We start from the raw sequence: 18,326 nt of genomic DNA, 5'->3' as shown, positions 1-18,326 counted from the left end.
AGACACATGTAGTTTGGTTTTCTGAATATTTCAGATCTCAGCTCAGGCTAGCTTCTTAGTGTTGTTTTCTTAAAATTTGTGACTCGTCTTTGCAGTAATAAACGTTTTCTTGTTCAAAGTCAAGTGTCCTTGTAATTTTGTCTCTAATCCAATTCCAAACACAATAGTGTTAGCCCATTGAGTTTTATTCAACCATACTCATACATATAAACACCAATTTCATTCAAACTCGGTATGTATTCAGAGTGTATGACACAATTGTAAAGATTAAGATGAGCATGAACTTGCATTTCCTGAAAATTGTACAGCATTCTTCTTTTTTTGTGGTTCATTACTGTAAAGGTAGCAAAAGAGTATAAAATACTGCGACAGCTGTGGGTAAACAGAGCTCCAAATACCAAAATATTGTTTGATCAACTGTGCTGAGCAAAAACTGAAATCATTCAGTTGACAATTAAAACCAAGCTTTACAAGCGACGGAACACAACCGACTGCAGTCTGATAACCTTTTCACTTTTCTTATATGTATATTTGGCATCAATATGGCTTACACTTCCTCTCACAGTTCGTTCCTTGCCTCCTTTACTCAGCTGTTGTCTAGAATACGTTATGGTATGTGTCATCCAAGTAATACTCAAGTTAAAATGGGTGGCAGTGAGCCATCTTAAAGTGATGTTCCACCCAAAATTTGACTTTCAAGTATCAAAGATTGACCACTTGCAGGTTTAAAAGGTGGCCGTTTAACTGTGGTTTTAATCCTAAATAGACAAGATTTCAAATTTCATAAACCACAGTTACGCCACAACTGAATACACCTGTATAATTTGCTGTGGATAAGTGTTTGATACTGAAAACGGATTTTTAGGCAGATAATTTGAAGCTCATTTTTAATGGATGTCACCGAGGTCATTGGCGAGAATAACTTTTTAACTATGCTAAGAAATTATATGGATACAAGTAACCACGCATGAGACTATGAAACAAGACAAAATACTCAGGCAAATTAATAAAGTGCTAATGGACACTATGTGGGCATCTAATTTAAAAAAAATTACAATTACAAATAATATTATGATGTGTTATAATAACCTTTCCTTTTGAAAATATTTAATAATTTTGGCGTCTGAAAAACTTGAGTCATAAACATTGCTTCTCAATATCGTAACAGCCTTGACTGGTGGTAAAATGACGGACATTTTATGGTGTTGAAAGAGAAGCTGAGGTCAGCTTAAAGAGGCTTTTCAAATGCTCTTTACATCATAAAAACAACTATTCAAAAGGGGTATATAAATCAAAAAAACATCAAACAAGGACCATCAGCATTGAAAAATATTTAAAGATTACAGCTTACAAGAACATAAGTAATGAATAGCATTTTACATAAATGTCCTGATTTGTGAGGTGAAAAACTCCACTTACATGAAGCCATACAAGCATGAAGAGCCAGCGAAGGAGGACTGGATCGGCAGTATACTCCAACTGAAATGACATGCAGTGTGTTCAGACAGGTATTAATCCAATACAAGGTATCACAATGCGCTCAGCTTAACTGGTTTAGAGTTTAACAGTTTGCTGTCTCACTAAATAAGTCCCTCCAGGATCTCAAGGCCTGTTTGGGGGGATTATTGCGGCCTGAAATGTCTGATTTCATGGCAGCTTTCTCAAAAAACTATGGTGCATGTTTATGCTTATCAATAAAATTGTGGCAGCAAGTGAAATTGCAAAAATAGCAGTGATGCTAATACTGATTCAGAGCTAGCTTTGAGGCATTCAGTGTTTCCAACAGAATCGGACAAGAGCAGACGATCAGCTGTCGCTGCTGTTTGATGCAGCGCTAAAGAACCATCTCCACAAGCTGCTCTCCTCAAATCAATATGCTGCGTGTAGATCTACAGTGACATGAGATTTTACCCATTTTATATTGTAAAATCTGCGGAAAAGTTGTGACTGCACAAAATTGCAAGGTCATGCAAAATTCACAGCAATTGGATGAATTTAGTTAACGGTTGTCATAGCAACATCCTGGAGGGACTGCTAAATAGTTACAAGGGCTTTGTACAGCTTACACTCTTAAATGTGGAAATATTCTCCCTGAAAAAAAGATGACAGCTGAGCATAAATCATTTTTGTTTCTGACACCCTACGCTCTCTTGTGGTTTCTATTGTGTAACACAAAAGCTCATGGAATAATTGATGGGAATTTTGTATCTTTTAATCTTGCTGTGGTCACATTCTTAAGTCCACATCAGTGTGTGAGTATTTTTGAATCCACGTGAGATTTAAGAGACACACAGCTTTGTTCACTTCATGCTGTAATTAAGTTTTAATTGGACAACAAATGCCAGAATACGGGCTTCCTTTTTCATCCTCGTGGCAGCATGTTTCCAGAGTGCAACGACTCCTCCCAGTGTGCTTTACAGGTTCCTCTCCAGCTGTTGTTTGGAAGTCACTGAACTTACTGACCTGGAGCCTCATGTATACTGGCAAACTGCTTGCAGCGCTGGATTTGAAAGCAGGTTGGAGTATACTGCCGGCCTTTATGCCCTTGTTCCTACTCGTACAGTCCTCCATCTGCACTTCGGACCTATAAGTGGAGTGGTCTGTTAAAAAAGTACAGTCTGATTGTTTTCTTTTTTTGTACAGTTCATGTCTTTTAACTCAGTCAAGGGGTTGGGGGTCAGCTATGGGCATGGTGTGCAGAACTTCATCCAGTAGCTGCAGAGCTCGGTGTAAATGGATCTCAATCCAGCAGGGCGTCTCTTTGATGCTTTGCCGCGGGTAGTCTGGCCCCCAGCCCTTCACGAAGCTCATCCGCAGGATGCACAGCCTGCGCAGGTCATCAACCCCAATGCCTGCAGCAGCAGAGAGACCTGCAGGGGAATAACAGGCAGCAACTTTTAGATCGATGTGGCACTATAGGCCAAAGCTTGCAGAGACATGTTGGCAAAGTTGCTCTTGCAGTAAAAGTTTTAATATATACAGGGCAGACACAACTAAGGAGAAAACTGCCATATGCATATCTACCACTCTGATCAGGCCACATGTTTTACTGCATTTGAGCTAAAGCCCACAGAACACGTTCAGTGTGTAAATGTTAGTCTGTAAGGGCCGTGAGCTGGAGTCCATCCCACGGAGACTGCGGCAAGAACGTTGCCTTCATATATTGGGCGCCTGCTCTATCCACTGAGCCACCAGACACCCCACCCCTAAAGTGTAAAATGCAATTATCAAAACTCTATTATCAAACGCATATCACAATGCCAACAATCAACTTTCTTAAGCCAAAAGAATACTGCGTTTGTGCCAATTTATACTTTCCACAACCAGGTCTGGGTTCTTTCTGGACTACAGACCTAATCAAAACGGCATCAAAAACAATAATTTCAAGGAAGACAATAGGCAAGTGACTTCAGTTACGATATGTGAAATCGACAAACTTGTTCATTTCTGTTGTCATTTTCAGCTGTAACTTTGTAACGTTTAAAGATATTTAGTTATGCATGGTGGTATAAACCAAATCTACCTGCACAGAAGCTAAGCAATATACTGCGGAGGACAGGGGCTACAGCAAAACATACAGTATTGCAGCCACCAAAAAAATCAATATCAGTTTAACTGTATGCTATATTTCTATTTTCAAACAATTACTTTACAAACCGTTTCATTTCATGTACATGATGCACGGTTCACTACAATTAAGTTATTGTAAACAAACACTGTGGGTTGGTCAACAGACTGCCCTTTATATGTTTCTAAATTTTCCACGTTCATTTCATATTGAATATATGTTAATACCACATCTTGACCCAGTATTTTTATCTTCCTACATTATACAGTTGCACAGGCTACACTTTTGCCATAAGCATGACTGAATTCAAATGGTTGAGGTCCAATTTAGTTACTGCTGACTGAACAGTTATCTAATAAGAAAACAGCCTGTGTCCCAGTTTTTCTTTTCTTCATCATTATCAGACAGTGCTGGTCTCTCACGCACAACACTATGCATTCTTGTGCAACAAGAAAGTCCCTGATATTAGTCTTCTGGTCAAAGAAAACGATGACATGAAACAATCATAATAATACACTTTATGAAGGGTAAGTGCAGCAGTAGAAACACTCACTGATGGCAGGGGCGATGCCTCCCACAGAGCCTGGCCCGGGAATGTTCCCAGCCACTGCTGCTGCCTGGGCTGCAGCTGCTGCCTGAGCTGTCGCTGCCTGCTGCTGCATCTGCCTGTGGCACTGACGTAAGTCAAACACCTGGCAGGGGATGAGAAAAACGCTTCAATCTGATGACAAGACAGTAAATGGACACTTACGCATTTTGACTGTCTACGCACATCAGAGTTGGAAGTATATGGTAAAAATTCACTTCAAGGAGAATGCTCTGTACAGTTTAGCTTGATTATGGCTGCTCCAACTCTGAGAATAAGTGCATTAAGATAAGGGCATGGTTTTACAATAGTCCAATCTTACTCAAATTAGAGCCTTAATCGCATAATGATTGGATTATTGGTGTGCATGTAAATGTAGTCAGTGCCAAGAGCGATCAGGACTTTGCAGATTTGAATAACACATACTTGTCTGTGCTGTATGGCTGTGGTCCTGCTATCTCACCTTGATGTAAGCACTGGGGTAGATCTTGTGAACTGCATCTCCAGGGGCACGTCCAGCCTCTCGATCCAAGTAATAGCTCTGTACAAACACTGCATGATCACTCAAACAGCGCACCCACACGTCTCCTTCACCTTTGCACTCGAGCTGCACGCCTTTGCCAATGTGGAGCCTGAGGACAGAAAAGAGGGGGGAAAAGCAGTTTGTCAGAAAAGTGAGACTTTACCAACACTTTGCATTACTTTCAACTACTTATCATACCTGGAGACATACGGTAAACAATAATTGTTTAATGGGATAAGGTAATGCTTTATTAGAATGAGGAGGAGTACCTGGCTCTCTCTATGTTCTCTGTCCTGTGGACATTACTCAGCTGGCCCAAGCAAAAGCGGTCCCCTCCTGATGGATCAACGTAGCCATCCACAGTCACTATTGGGCATGTGGATGGCACCTTAAACGTCTCCCCAACTTGAACATCCATCTCAAAGTATGCAATGGAGCACCAGTAATCTGGAGCTGGAACAAACCAACAAACAACCTCAGGTTATAACGGTTACACTGACTATGTTAAGTATGTAGACTGTCTTCCATCTGCAGCCCTACACTCACCAGGGTGATTGGATATGGGGGGCTGGAACGCAATTTCATTGGTGACAGGCCCTGCAAGAACAAGTCAATATTAATTTTGAATCTGCACCAGTTCTTAAAATGTGACATGTTATGAAGAAAGGAGCACGGAACATTCAGTGCCTGTGCTGAAAATGTCGAGATTTCTTAAAAGGTCAGGGGTGGAGGCGCTTACATTCAACCACAGTAAGGCATTTTGCGCTAGCTTGTCACATAATTAGAAATATATCATGCATTAATATTTATCAGCATAAGAAAGTTTGGATCTACACAACATATTTGACTTTTACATATTTTTCAAATCACCTTTACATTGAGTAAAGTACCTTAATATAAGGAAATCAGTTCAGAAAGGTTAATTACTTTCCTTTCTTTTTTAAAGCATATTAAGTATTATTAAGGCTTAAAGTGAGTTTTGTAGAAAAGTTCTGCTTTCATCTACTCACAGTAATGTCCTGTGTGAGGCATAGGTGGGTGATGCTGTAGATGCCCATTCTGATGTTGAGGCACTGCAGGGGGGAAGCTGCCGTTTCTGCTCCAGTTAGGGGGAGGATCTTTAAAGACAAATTATTAAAAAGTTGTGATGCAAACTTCATGCCAACTTGAAGATTCTAAAAACAGACGTTTAATACATTAAAAGTAACTTAGTTTGATTTAAAATTTCAAATTAAATAATAGGCACTTAAAAAAAAAAATTACCTAAACCTACTTTAACAATAACACATTTTTTTAATTTTTCCAGCATGTTTCACATATATTTGTAGCTCCTTTGTAGTATCTCACTTGAGGGTCCAGCACTGATGGTAGAGAAAGCAGAGGTTGAAGCTGAACTGCTGCCCTCTGACGGGGGGAGCAGAGCAGGGCTGCTGAAGGTCTCCTGTGGACCGGGTCTTGATGGGGGATGCTGGATAGTCTGCAGGTGGCTTTCAGAGCTTGAGTGAGATTGCTGGTTGTCATAGTCATACTCATCCTTTACCAAGAGTGGACCTACGTGAAAACAATAGATATAGGTAAGACTGATGCACATCCATAAAATCTTTAACAAGCAAACAGGAAAACTACAGCTCATCCTTACCTGAACTTGAAAGGGTCAGCCCTGATAAATCTGCAAAATCATGGAAAATACATCAACTTGTGTGCCTTCAGTGTGCCTGTAATATCATTCTATATTTCCCAATAACCTTTAACAATGTGACCTATGCAAGACTAACACACCTGTAATTCTTACTTACCAATGCCTGGAGAGACGACTCTCTCGTAGTGGTATGGGTTGACACAAACATTGTCACATTTCAAGTCAAAGGCATACTGGCAATATTTCACGTGTTTTAATTCATTCTTGTGTAGATCAGGCCATCGCCACAGTCGGGCATAGACAACATGGGGAAAACCTTTGCGTCCTGCAACCTAAAACAAAGAGAGGAGGATCAAATGAGATAGGTAGTGTTAACTCTTACAATTACAAAGAGTGTAATATTAAACCAGATGTTACTGCATATCTGTGACTATACCTGTAGGCGTCCATCCAAAGTTCTCTGTATGGTTACACACTTGCTGGGATGAGCTCCATTCGTAGTGATGGCTGTGATAAGGGAATCCAGCTCATCTTTCTTCTCTTTCAGCTTTTTGACAAGACTCTCTATCGCTCGCTTAGCAAAGCTTTCACTCTCTCCTCCCTGTCGGTGGCACATCAGGCTATGCACAATGCTCAGACAGGCATCGTTGCTTGTGGGAGTGTTCGTGATTGACATCTTGCTTCTTGGGTTTCAACCTCAAGGAGACTTTCAAGTTGTATCCTCTATGTCTTTACCAGCTGAAGTGTCAAGGTGGAAGTACTGTTGATACAATGCTGCCAAAGCTTAGCAACCTGAAACAGAAAGAGCAGTATTTTATGACTAAGAGTACAGATTGATATGCCAACCAATATTAATTTTGATTTACATAAAGTGGCACTGGGTGTATTATCTGTTTATCTCCCTCATTTAATGTCAGATGTAGAAAGAGAGGGGATAATCATTGTTCAGCCCTCTTTGAAGTCATTTTGATCTTTAAAATGACAAATGACAGTAAAAAAAAATCCTTCAGCAACAAGCTACAGCTGGTAGAGAAAGGAGACTTCAGTCAACTCCCAAAACCTCTACAGACATATTTTAGGCTGTACGGTCATCTCCAATTTTTTACTCTGTGAACATGTATTCACAAAGATGATTAGTTTTGCTTTCCGTATACATTACAACTTGTCAACCACTGCATTACAATTCACGGTCACTCATGCAGAAACTCCCACTGGTCGTCATTTGCAAATATTACCGCAAATATTACCATTAAGTCTAGGCTAAAATGCGAAACGAAACACTATAATGGTACCAAAACTGTGCTTTCTAAATTTCCATAAAACGTTTACCATATTAGGGGAAAGACATAAGCATTAGGCTAGCATAAAGATTTTCGGAGCATTTTCAAAGCTTACGTAGCTAACGTTAGCCAGGATGCGTAGCAGAGCTAAAAAACACAGGTAACGTTAGCTCAATTATCTTTCTTTGCAATAACGTTACCTCAGTAGTGTGCAACCCAAGCTGACCTATATTACAATGCCCGAGTATTACTAATAAATAATCAAATAAATATGTATATCTAACATATATATATATATATATATATATATAATTGTAGAGGAGTATTGAGAACGCTAACCTTGTATCGCTAATGGTGCCAACACTGGACTTGCCGTAGAATACTGTTAGCGGTATGCAGCTAACGCTAATTTAGCAAGCATTCGTCTCCCACCATTTACGTTATCTGAATCAAAAATGAACCGAATAGTAGACTTACAGTGATTTCTCCGCACAGAAGCGTTAGTTCGGGTAGTAGAAGATGATAACTGCGTGGCGTTCGCTTCTTTAATGTCATTTGCTATCTAGCTTGCATTAATGTTGTGGATAGCCTGCTAGCACATAAGCTAACAGCTAAGTAGCGCTACAAGACGCTCATCAACTTCACGCTAGCTCGCGAGCTAACCTGGCCCAAATCCGCTACCTCACGAGATTTTAAAAATAACACTTTAGATAAACACTCAGACGCTTATCTGTTTGTTTTTTTTCCCGAGTAAAACCGAATAAACGAGTTACAATAATTTCACAACACAGCTTAACTGGCCACGAAAATAAACAAAAAATTCCTCTCCACCCACCACGCTCCAACTGCGCATGCACACGTTGTGACAGGCGTGGCGCTGCTGTTTGTTATCATGAAAAAAAAATCAAAGCCGACCAATGTTACGATTTGCAAGCCCTTGCCAATATATTACACACTATAAACGGAATGATAGCAATTTTACAGTAATGAATCAGTTCATTTGTTTGTAACTGCCTCACTGCATGTTCCAGTAATGCTGAAAAGGTGGGCCCATGACGTTCAGTCAAATAATCAAAATACCTAAATTCCAAAGAACAGTGACCAAAAAGTGGTGATTTAACAGGTGGGTTAATTGAGCAACTGCTCAGTGGCCCCATACAATTACTTACTAGCACCAAACAAGCCCATGATTTAGTTTAGATCTTAACATGCAAAATAATATGGGAGAATATAAATAAAATATAAGTAAGAAAACTCACAATAGACATATTCAGTCAAAAACATAAGTATTTCATATAAAAAGAGTAGGAGGAAGTGAGTGAAAAAAGGGGGCTTAATTTCATTATTAAGCCCCCTTTTTTCACTTTTAATCAAAAAAGCTTAATTTTAAACGTGAATGTGTCCTGTTTCTGCCACAATATTCACCATACACAACTCGATAAAATCAAACTAGAATTAAAACAAAACAAGGATAGATCAATCCAAATAAACACACCCATAAAAAATGACATATCTTGTACCCTGTATTACTGTGCCTGTTTCCCTGTCTGGTCAACCATCCTACATCCCTTCATTATGTTCTTTTTGAAACTGTTTTTAAATTCATAATCATTGTAGGTTGACAGTGTAGTTGGCTGTGGTTGTAAGAGACTTACCCTTAAGCAGACTATCCACTGAATTGATATGGGTATTAAAGCTGGTGAAACCACATCACAGCATTTCACCATGGGCTGGTTTTGGGGGTTGAAAGCTGTACAGAATAATCAGCCGTGAAAACTGTACCTGGTGAGTAATTAAAGATGACATGTACAATACTTAAAGACTTGGTGGGAATGGGGAGGCAATAAGAGCCCACAGCTGGAGCACAATGCTGTGAGTCAAATATAGTTAGTGCTCACCATCTAGGAAATTAAAAAGCATTACCCTTATACAATCACATTAATATCTCCTGTCATTCATTCCCTGTTAAAAATGCATAGTGGAATGTTGTGAGTAATATACACTAATTGTGAAATTGCAGTATAGAGTCAGATGGCATGTATTGAAGCCTTTTTTCTATAGGCCTACATGTCCAAATAGGTCTCTTCTTGTCATCAGAAGGTTATCATAGAAATAAGTTGGTTGTAATATTATTTTATATTAGCTGGGTGCATGTTAGTATTGTCTTCTTGTTTTTTTTTTAATGCAGGGCAGTCTGCACAAGACTAATGCTTAAGATGATGTTCTCAAAACACATGATCATGTAAAGCAATTTTGGTGCAATGGTTTTACTGTAACATAAAGTCTCCCCCTTGTGGTTATCATTTAGTGTGACATTACAGTGACAAAAATCTCCAGCTCCCAGTGATATCAACCATGTGGTAATGATTTAAAGTTGGCCTCCTATGAACAATAGTTCTGTCACCTGTGAGTGATAAACAAAGCTGCCATCAAACACACCTGCTCCTGCTCAGTGACCCCATACCCTTACTTACTGGCCCCAAATAACCCCATGATTTAGTTTAGATCTTTATTTGGAACATGCCAAATAATATGGGAGAATATAAATTAAATATAAGTAAGAAAACACCCATCAGACATATTCAGTAAATAACATAAGTGTTTTTGTTACAGTTGTGGGTCCATTATCCAGACCATGTATAAGGAAGGGAAAGGCAATGGTGATGTGAAAAGTAACTTTTGTTTCATTTAACATATCTTCAACAGTGAAATTATTTGTCATTATGGTAAACTTGCTATATTATAAATTTCTTTACCTTTGAATAATAACGCACGTCATGTATGTCATATATACAGTAAAATTACATATAGTGGTTTGTGTTAAAATACCATAAACATAGGATTAGTTAAAAAAAATATTAAGAACTTGTTGCTTTGTTGTTTTGCTGTGAGCTAAGGTTTGGACAACTACAAATTAAATTTTATGTATTTCATGAAACATGCACATTTATTATTTGTACAGTAAGAAAAAATCAATAGGATTCTATATTTCTGATGTGCTTAATTATTTTGGAGGAGACTAGGGGGTAAAGTTATGTGAAATGGTGGGTATGGGTGCCCTCCACCAGAAAAGTTTGGTCGTTAAATGTTTAACTTCCTGCATTCTAGAGAATTTGTATGCTTCAATTTCTGCATTTTCTGCACTAAAGTTATGGTGTAAATGTCTTTAATTTTGTCAAAAGGAATTCCTCTGTTACTTTCATTTTTTATTGGTTGTGACAAATGCACGTTGTCCGCTGCATTTCCCTCAAAATCTACACCTATGAGAGGACTGTTCTTTTTGTTCTGTTGCCTGTTAATGTTCAAACAGTTGGTGCAGTTGAATTCTTTTGTTTTCCATAAAATAAAGACACAACAGAAAACAGAATGTGAAGAACCCACAAGAACACATAGTGAATATAGTGAAGAGTGTTCAAGCTGACAAAACAAATGAAATTTGAAAGTCAAATGGAGAATCAGAATAAAAAGAAAAAAAGCTGGGGTGGAGTTTTTTATTTAAAAAGAAAAGGGAAATAAGACACAACCCCACTCTTTAGCCCCCAAACTAAAACAGCCACTAGGAACAAATAATTTAGAAATATTGCTGTTTTCAGGAATATTTTCTACAATTTAAAACTTTATTCTGGTTTTCAATAAGTTCCACAAGGGGGAATCAATATGTTTACTGCCAGTCGATATCTCTGCCCTGCACACTTGGCCTATGTAAATCGGTGTGCTGAGTGAGGATCCTATTAAGTTAGAAAGTTCCACAGTGTTATCCCATTAATGTTATCTGCTTCTGACTGTTCACAGCAGAAGCTAGGTGATGATGTGACATGTTTTTTTTCCATTTGTAGCACTGTTGCAGTGGCCTTGATAAGAGCGTCAGCATGCCCGTGTCAGAAAAAGGAAGTGGGAGGATTCAGAGGGCACTGAGCAGCCTGATGGTAGGATTGTCAATAGAGCATGTTGGCATTGGAGACCAGGAATCTGACACCACCTTCTCGCAAACGCTGCCACTTGGAGTGGCGTCTCATCCTGAGTGACGGTCTACAAGACTCCAGGCTCTGACACCTCGTTATCACTATGGCGTGGTAGCGGGCAGAGAGAGGCCCGCCAGGCATGTGACGCTAGAGGGATGGGGATTAAGGTTGTTAGGTAGGGAATGCTGTGATTACCTGACAATGAAACAGGGTGTACAGAAGTTGTTCATTTGTTTTCAAATGTTTTATTTCTATAACCGTAATAACATTAATATTGGTGATAGAACCGAAAGCAGGATATGAATGGCTGGGGCGTGAAGAAAGATGTCACAGCAGTTGACAGCAATGTAAGAGAAATTGTTCATTTTTCAGAGCCCCAAAGAACTCCAAGATGCTGTGAAAATCCTTCCTGGTTAGAAGCCAGAGGAAATATATTTTCTGCAGGTTTTGGCAAGCAAATAAGGGAAAAAAGTCACATTCTTTAAATCATTTCAGCGCCTCCAACATGCCACAGGGCGAAAAAACAAATGATACCATTTGAAAATCTGCAGCATGTATATCTACTAATAAAGCAACTTGGCAAAACTATGATACAGTTACAATTGAAAATAAGAGACTTTTCATTTAAAAAGAAACACAGCATCCTATCAGTAGTGCAAATCATCATAATCTATCCAAAAATACAGATATTTCAAATAAGTTTGAATAAGGTGGAGCTTCTTGACTTGTGCATTAGGAATCATTTATGCCAGAACAAAATGTAAATGGAAAAAAGAAAGTTTTGAGAAAGGTCTGTGATGAAAAATGATAACACATTCAGATTTTGCAATAAGATGGCATGCGGAAGATTCAGTCTATTAGTCTGTTCCAGCACCTGCACTGCAAAGTACAAACGTCACTTTTGTCTGCACCTTGAAACTTTGCACTTAGAGTAGATCATTTGTACTTAGATCTCACACTCACAAATAGGTTTTTTTGCAAATTATTCAGAAGGTTGTTATGGTAACTGATATCAGTGCTGCAGAATTTAACCTTTTGACTCGCCCCCTAATGACACAGAGCTCGCTTCCTCTGAATAACTTGGAGAGATTTTTTTTATCAAAATATTCAGACATCTGCTATCAGAACCTTCTTTTCTTTTCTTTCATCTGTCACTGCGTCGCATGGAGCCGAGGCCATCTGTGCAAGAATATGGCCTGTAATTTACAGTGAAGTGTGGAACTTACCCAAGAGCAAAATACAAAAATCAGCAAACAATTATAATAAATCATGACTTTATATACTACGCTAATATAATCATTATGGATTTTCCTTTATACAATTACTTACATCATGCAGCACAGATTTGTTAGCCTGCTAAGACCGTCCTGATGATGCGAGCTCTACATTTTGTTTCGCTCTCTGTATCAGTCTGGACTCGCTGCCACCCCAAAAACTTTCCAGAAATTAAAATCCAGTGTGGGCCAATTAGGGATCCACACCATAGTTGACAACATAAGCAGCCAATCAGGGACTGCATTATAGGTGAAGATGTAAAATGCAGGCTTGCAGACCAGTAATAGAATTCCCCAGGGATAACATTTTTCTGTATGACAACTCGGAAGTTAGCATCACCTTAGTTCCTTTATTAAAAAGCCTATGGGATTTTCCATTGGATTTTCAGTCATTGAAGAAAAGAAGTGCTGTCGTAAAAAAAATGTTTATCATGTTTACAAATTTTGTTCAGCATGAAGATTTTCTTAAATGGACACCACTTTGAAGATTTTTGAAGCCAATATGCAATCGTCAGAAGTAAAAAGCTAATGTTAGTCTATGTATGAACTACACTTTGTTTGTATTGTACCACCACAAGCCTGTAAAGGCGTGATTAGCACATTTTGGTGTGATGACGTTATGCAGTCTAATTTAGCCACTTATTATCAACCGTCTTTTTTTAAGGCACATAAAAGCTTCAAAGTCATGAATGGGGTATTTACTTACATATTTTATGTGGTAGAACAAAATCAAATCAAACAAATATTCAAAAAGCCCAGGGACTTTGAGATAAGGGAACAAGAGGTGTTGAAAGTGATTTCCAGTGTTTACAACTCATTCCTGAGGCACTCTATGGCGGCTCTCGAAGCAACAAGCACTTACTCTAACATTAGCAGAGTAAACACAACAATAAGTGAAGTTCTTGCAGAAATAGAGTCGATAACAATAATCAAAGAAGAATGAGAGAATGCAGTCGTAGAGTTTCTCAGAGGAAAATACATTTTTGCTGTTCTTCTGACTGGATTTGGCAAAATCTTGATATATCAATTGGCTCCATTGCTGATTAAAAAAAAAAACAAACTGTGTTCCCCGGTACCAATCCAGTGTTCACAGTTGTTTTGCCACTGATTACGTGAATCAAGGGGTCGATATGAGAGACTTGTAAGCTGCCATGCAGATCGGTGTTCACAATGCTTTGGGTATATATCAAGGAGCTGCCAGTCAGTATTCAGCAGTCCACAGGAAGCTGGTTGCTGAATGAGAAATGACAAAAATGCTGATGCCAGTGTATCACTTTTTCACAAGGTACATGTCAAGTACAATTGGCAAATATAAATAAATCATATTTTTAAATCTACTGTAACTGTTTAACATTGTATTATGTAGTAGAGGTTATCGCTAATGTCAGGAATTGCTGAAAGAGTTTCTGTCAAGGTGAGTACTCACGCACACAAGTATCTTGGGTTGCTGTGAGTCTTGACTAATATTGAAAGCAAACCAACAGAATGTTGACCTCACGTCATTAGGATGGTTGTACCAGGCTACAGATTTGATTCCATGCCTAATTTACAGCTATAAATCTAGTGTTTTTACACACCACTGTATGATACCTTCTGTGGAAACAAGCACAAAAGAAGATAGATAGATAGCACAGTCTCTATCTCTAGTTTTCAAGACTATCTACAGCCACACTCCGCCACCACCATTCCTTCATACTTGTGGTTGAACGTGATCACCCCATTATCGTGATACAGGAGTGAGATCGGCTCCAACTTAGTGGGTACACAGCAGGCACGCGATGCCCTCTCGGGGTTCTTAACACTCAGCAGTGTCTGCACTATGGCATGTTTGGTAGGTGAGACCTCGGACGTCATGGGTGGGTTGCACACGCCATTGCACTCATAAGCCTCATACCCCACAGGCTGGATGATCCAAGTATCCCAACCGATGTCTTTAAAATCCACAAAGAGTGGGGTCCTCTTGCATGGCTCACTCTTAACATTGCGACGGATTCGGGGAGGTGTGTCATAGATAAGGTTGGACTGCAGTTGCATCAGGGACTGCTTGTCCAGCTCGTCCTGGTTGCGATTGACGTGGCCCCAGAAAGCTTGCTGGCTCCGGCCCACGTTCTCAGGAAGGTCATTTTCGTGTTCGATCATCTGGTTGAGCTCTTCTTTGTGGCCTCTGCCCTGATTGTCTGAGAATACAATCATCACTGCATTGTGTTTCTCCTCCAAACTCCTGTCGATATCAACCTCAACCATCTCTGTTACCCCCTGCTCTGTGGCCCCTTCCTCTCCTGACCCCAGATTTGCAATATGAACCTCCAATCTGTGAGTTGCACACCCGGACTTCCGCCAGAGTGCGACCACATGAGTCAGGTCAAACGACACCCAGCTGTTATCTTTGGCATGGATATGCTTTGTCACCAGTTCCTCCAAATCCTTCATCTCCACCACCTCCTCTTTATCCCTTCTTCTCCCTTCTCTCCCCACCTCTTTTGTCCAAACAACGCCCTCATGTATTTTGTAGATGGTCACCTTGCAGTCAGTGCCAGCATTTGGTCTTTGGGCCTTCTGGAACAGGGTGAAAAGGCGAAGCTCAGCTAATGTTATGTGCTCATGGTGGCGCATTGAGAGGTTAAAAAGCAGGGGGTGTATCCTCACACCCCTGGATGTTATACTGAACGGGGATGAATCTGAAATCAAAATATCAAGAGTGTTTCTAAGGTCAAAACTCAACTTGTTTCAAATGTACATGGTAGATGTTTTTGTTGAATTTGTTGAATTTGTTGAAGTTTGAATCATATTACTCATAAATTGTCTAGACTTGTAACTTGCACCATTAAAATGATTAGCACTTCCAGATTTATAGCACTTTCACTTCTATACATCAAAGACATCCAATATTTTAAAAATCATTAAATTTTTAATATCAAACATGATCCCTGTGATTTGCCAATACTTTGAGGTTTGCATTGCATTTTTAGAAATTGAAAAACAAATTTAATTTTTTATGCAATACATACATTTCCCCAAATTTTATGTAGTGTTGAACAAAAACAAGATTGTACCTTCGTTCTTGTAACTCCGCACAACATTGGCCGAGGGCACAGCAGTGTGGTCATTGGCAAATCGGTTGTACAGCTCCAGCATGTACTCTGGTGGCTCCTTGCGGGTGGCAAGTGACCTGGCCTGGGGCCTCAGCTCTGTGAGGTTCATCGTGGACAGAAACTGGCTCAGAAAGTCCTGTGCATCAAGTAGTGGATTATCACCCACATCCCTACCGACTGATACCCTGTGATGGTTCTCAGGAGACCTGATAGGACTGCTCAAGCTCAAAGCAGTCAACATCAGAAGTAGGACATTCAGAGAACGGACAAACCCAAGGTTGGAGAAGACTGAAACGGTCATGGTGGAGAGAAGGAAAGGTTTAAATCCAAAGGTTGAGGATCTGATGAGAAGACGTGATGGATCCTTTGGACAGGATACCTGAAAATCTTTCGAGGACTGACTTGTTAAAGAAGAACAGGGGTAAAGAGAAAACAGCTTTGCCCTTGTTGATCTTGAGGTTTGGTTCTGAGGGCAGGGCTGTGCTGTCCAATGTGCTGTGCTGACATGTTTGGAGATGTCACTAAGGCCCTGCTCGGCCCTCCTCTCCCTCTCCCCGCCAGGAACATATGACTATCCATAATATCCACTGATATTCTGTCTCATTGTTATGTATACTTTTCTCCTGATAAACCACAAAACTCGCCTTACAAGAATCGAGATTTACATGACTGTTGATTTATGAACTGTGGCACCATGCTGAAATTAAAAAAAAAATCAACCATGATAGCTCATTTTTAAACAGCACTGATGGATTTAGAGATCCAGAAGTTATTGTTTAACAAATTGAGGACAAATCAAACATGGAAATTAAATTGTGAGAACCATTTTCCTATCTAAAGCAGGAAATCAATTTCCTATTAACAATATTGTTAATTTATGCTTTGCAATCTCCACAAGAGGCCAGTGTAGACTCAGTGCGTGTACTTCAGCCTCCTCATCTTAATCTGAATTAAACATTTTCATTAGGTGGTGAAGGAGCCTGATTTCAATCTCATTTGCATACCCCTTTAGCTAATTACTGGTTTCCTAATAGCAGCTGTGTGACAGCTCACATATGCAATCATTGCCATCATTTCAACATACACCCACTTAAACAAATGACAACAAATAAAAAGTAATGAAAAATACATAATTGCAGATTAGTGTGACACAAGGAATTTCAGCCACAGTGTCTCATTAATGTATATGAGCCATATACATATATGAACTCACAGCGTGCAGACTATCTTAAATGTCACCACTTGTGTAAGTGAGCCGTGCAGCCTGCAGCAGAAAGCATGACTAATGCCAACACATTTCAGCCCTCTCAGTGGCTGTGTGCAACATACAAGTTCATAAGTTCATAATGGCTCCTCGTGGCTACTGCAGATATGAGGTTACATGACTGTCATGACAGCTTTTCTGGAGGTAGAAAATGTACAAAACATATTTATTTGGTCTTCGATAGAGAGGAGATGGAATTTAAACAAAGCGGAAAATGTGGAAAAAAATGAAAATGATTCATCATTAAATGCAATATATTGCAAGTATCATGCATGAATTATGCCAATATTGTTTCAATCATTTGTTGCCTAAACGAATCGTAAAATCAAAGTGCAATATATTTCAATATTGCCTTTTTTGGAAAGAACTGGGCATGTACTGGAATTAGACAAAGTTATCTGAACACAGCTGCAATATAGCTGCTGTGGAGTTAGGCCCCATTACAGTGGGTTACATGCCAAATAACTACATATTTGTTAAACCCTCTCACTGTCAACCATACATAATTTTTGTTTGTTGTTTTATCCTTGTTACTGCAGGGAGTTGAGCGTATTTTTGTAAACTGTTCCTTGTGAATTATTTAATAAAATTGTTAGTGTTTTTGGCACACATGGTGGATCTGACCCAGAGACTGTTGGTGACATTAGCTATAGAGACCAAAAACCATACCAGGCTGTAAACATGTATATGTCTCCTGTAAAGTTGGGCATTTTAACATGGATGTCTATGGGGAATCAGCTTCAAGCAGCCATCCAATGAACTGCAGATATTGGTGCTTTGGCATTGGCTTCATTTTTCAGCCTTGGATGTTGATTTGACCACAACAAAGACATTTCGAAAGAGGAACCACACAAGTCACTGCCCTTACGGACTACTAATATGGACATTAACAAGGACATTTAATTGTGTTATCCATTCATTTAAGCCTGTTCAGTACACATAAAAGTGGGGTTGTTTACCTGGCCAGTGGGTGCTATTTAATGTAACACTTGGGTACCCGCTGATAAAATGGAAAAGGTCATAAAATCCAGTCTGTAATACAAAAAGAGAATACAAATAAAAATGAGAAATTATGCACATCATTTATTTTCATTTTTCATTCAACATCGCAATGCAAAAAGGACCACTGCAAAGCAGA

The 18,326-nt window shown here is 39.3% G+C and overlaps 2 protein-coding genes across 4 annotated transcripts; both read right to left on the bottom strand.

The window, feature by feature from the left end:
• Positions 1 to 167: 167 nt before the first annotated feature.
• On the bottom strand, positions 168 to 8,437 carry smad4a (SMAD family member 4a). 3 transcript variants are annotated; one of them, XR_006106932.1, is made up of 12 exons: positions 8,074 to 8,437; positions 6,753 to 7,108; positions 6,474 to 6,648; positions 6,317 to 6,346; positions 6,025 to 6,228; positions 5,688 to 5,795; positions 5,224 to 5,274; positions 4,947 to 5,130; positions 4,618 to 4,786; positions 4,122 to 4,260; positions 2,464 to 2,870; positions 168 to 1,479 (listed from the first exon to the last, which is right to left on the bottom strand). XR_006106932.1 is itself a non-coding variant. In XM_042509019.1 (11 exons), the coding sequence occupies exons 2-11, from the start codon at positions 6,990 to 6,992 to the stop codon at positions 2,659 to 2,661; spliced, it is 1,512 nt and encodes a 503-aa protein (XP_042364953.1). In that variant the 5' UTR covers positions 6,993 to 7,108; positions 8,074 to 8,437; the 3' UTR covers positions 168 to 2,658. The 3 variants fall into 3 exon arrangements, 2 of the variants coding, with proteins under 2 accessions (XP_042364953.1, XP_042364954.1); XM_042509019.1 differs by having other exon boundaries at positions 168 to 2,870; XM_042509020.1 differs by lacking the exon at positions 8,074 to 8,437 and adding an exon at positions 7,936 to 7,954 and having other exon boundaries at positions 168 to 2,870.
• A 3,346-nt stretch (positions 8,438 to 11,783) lies between these two features.
• Positions 11,784 to 16,432, bottom strand: LOC121959475 (bone morphogenetic protein 10-like). Its single transcript, XM_042508757.1, has 2 exons — positions 15,886 to 16,432; positions 11,784 to 15,510 (listed from the first exon to the last, which is right to left on the bottom strand). Exons 1-2 carry the CDS (start codon positions 16,223 to 16,225, stop codon positions 14,489 to 14,491), a joined length of 1,362 nt encoding a protein of 453 aa, XP_042364691.1. The 5' UTR covers positions 16,226 to 16,432; the 3' UTR covers positions 11,784 to 14,488.
• Positions 16,433 to 18,326: the final 1,894 nt, after the last annotated feature.

This window comes from Plectropomus leopardus, chromosome 20 (assembly GCF_008729295.1).
Source record: "Plectropomus leopardus isolate mb chromosome 20, YSFRI_Pleo_2.0, whole genome shotgun sequence".
NCBI classification, from domain to species: Eukaryota; Metazoa; Chordata; class Actinopteri; order Perciformes; family Serranidae; genus Plectropomus; species Plectropomus leopardus.
The sequence above is the reverse complement of the archived record's forward strand: the minus strand, read 5'-3'. Positions and strand labels throughout refer to the sequence as shown.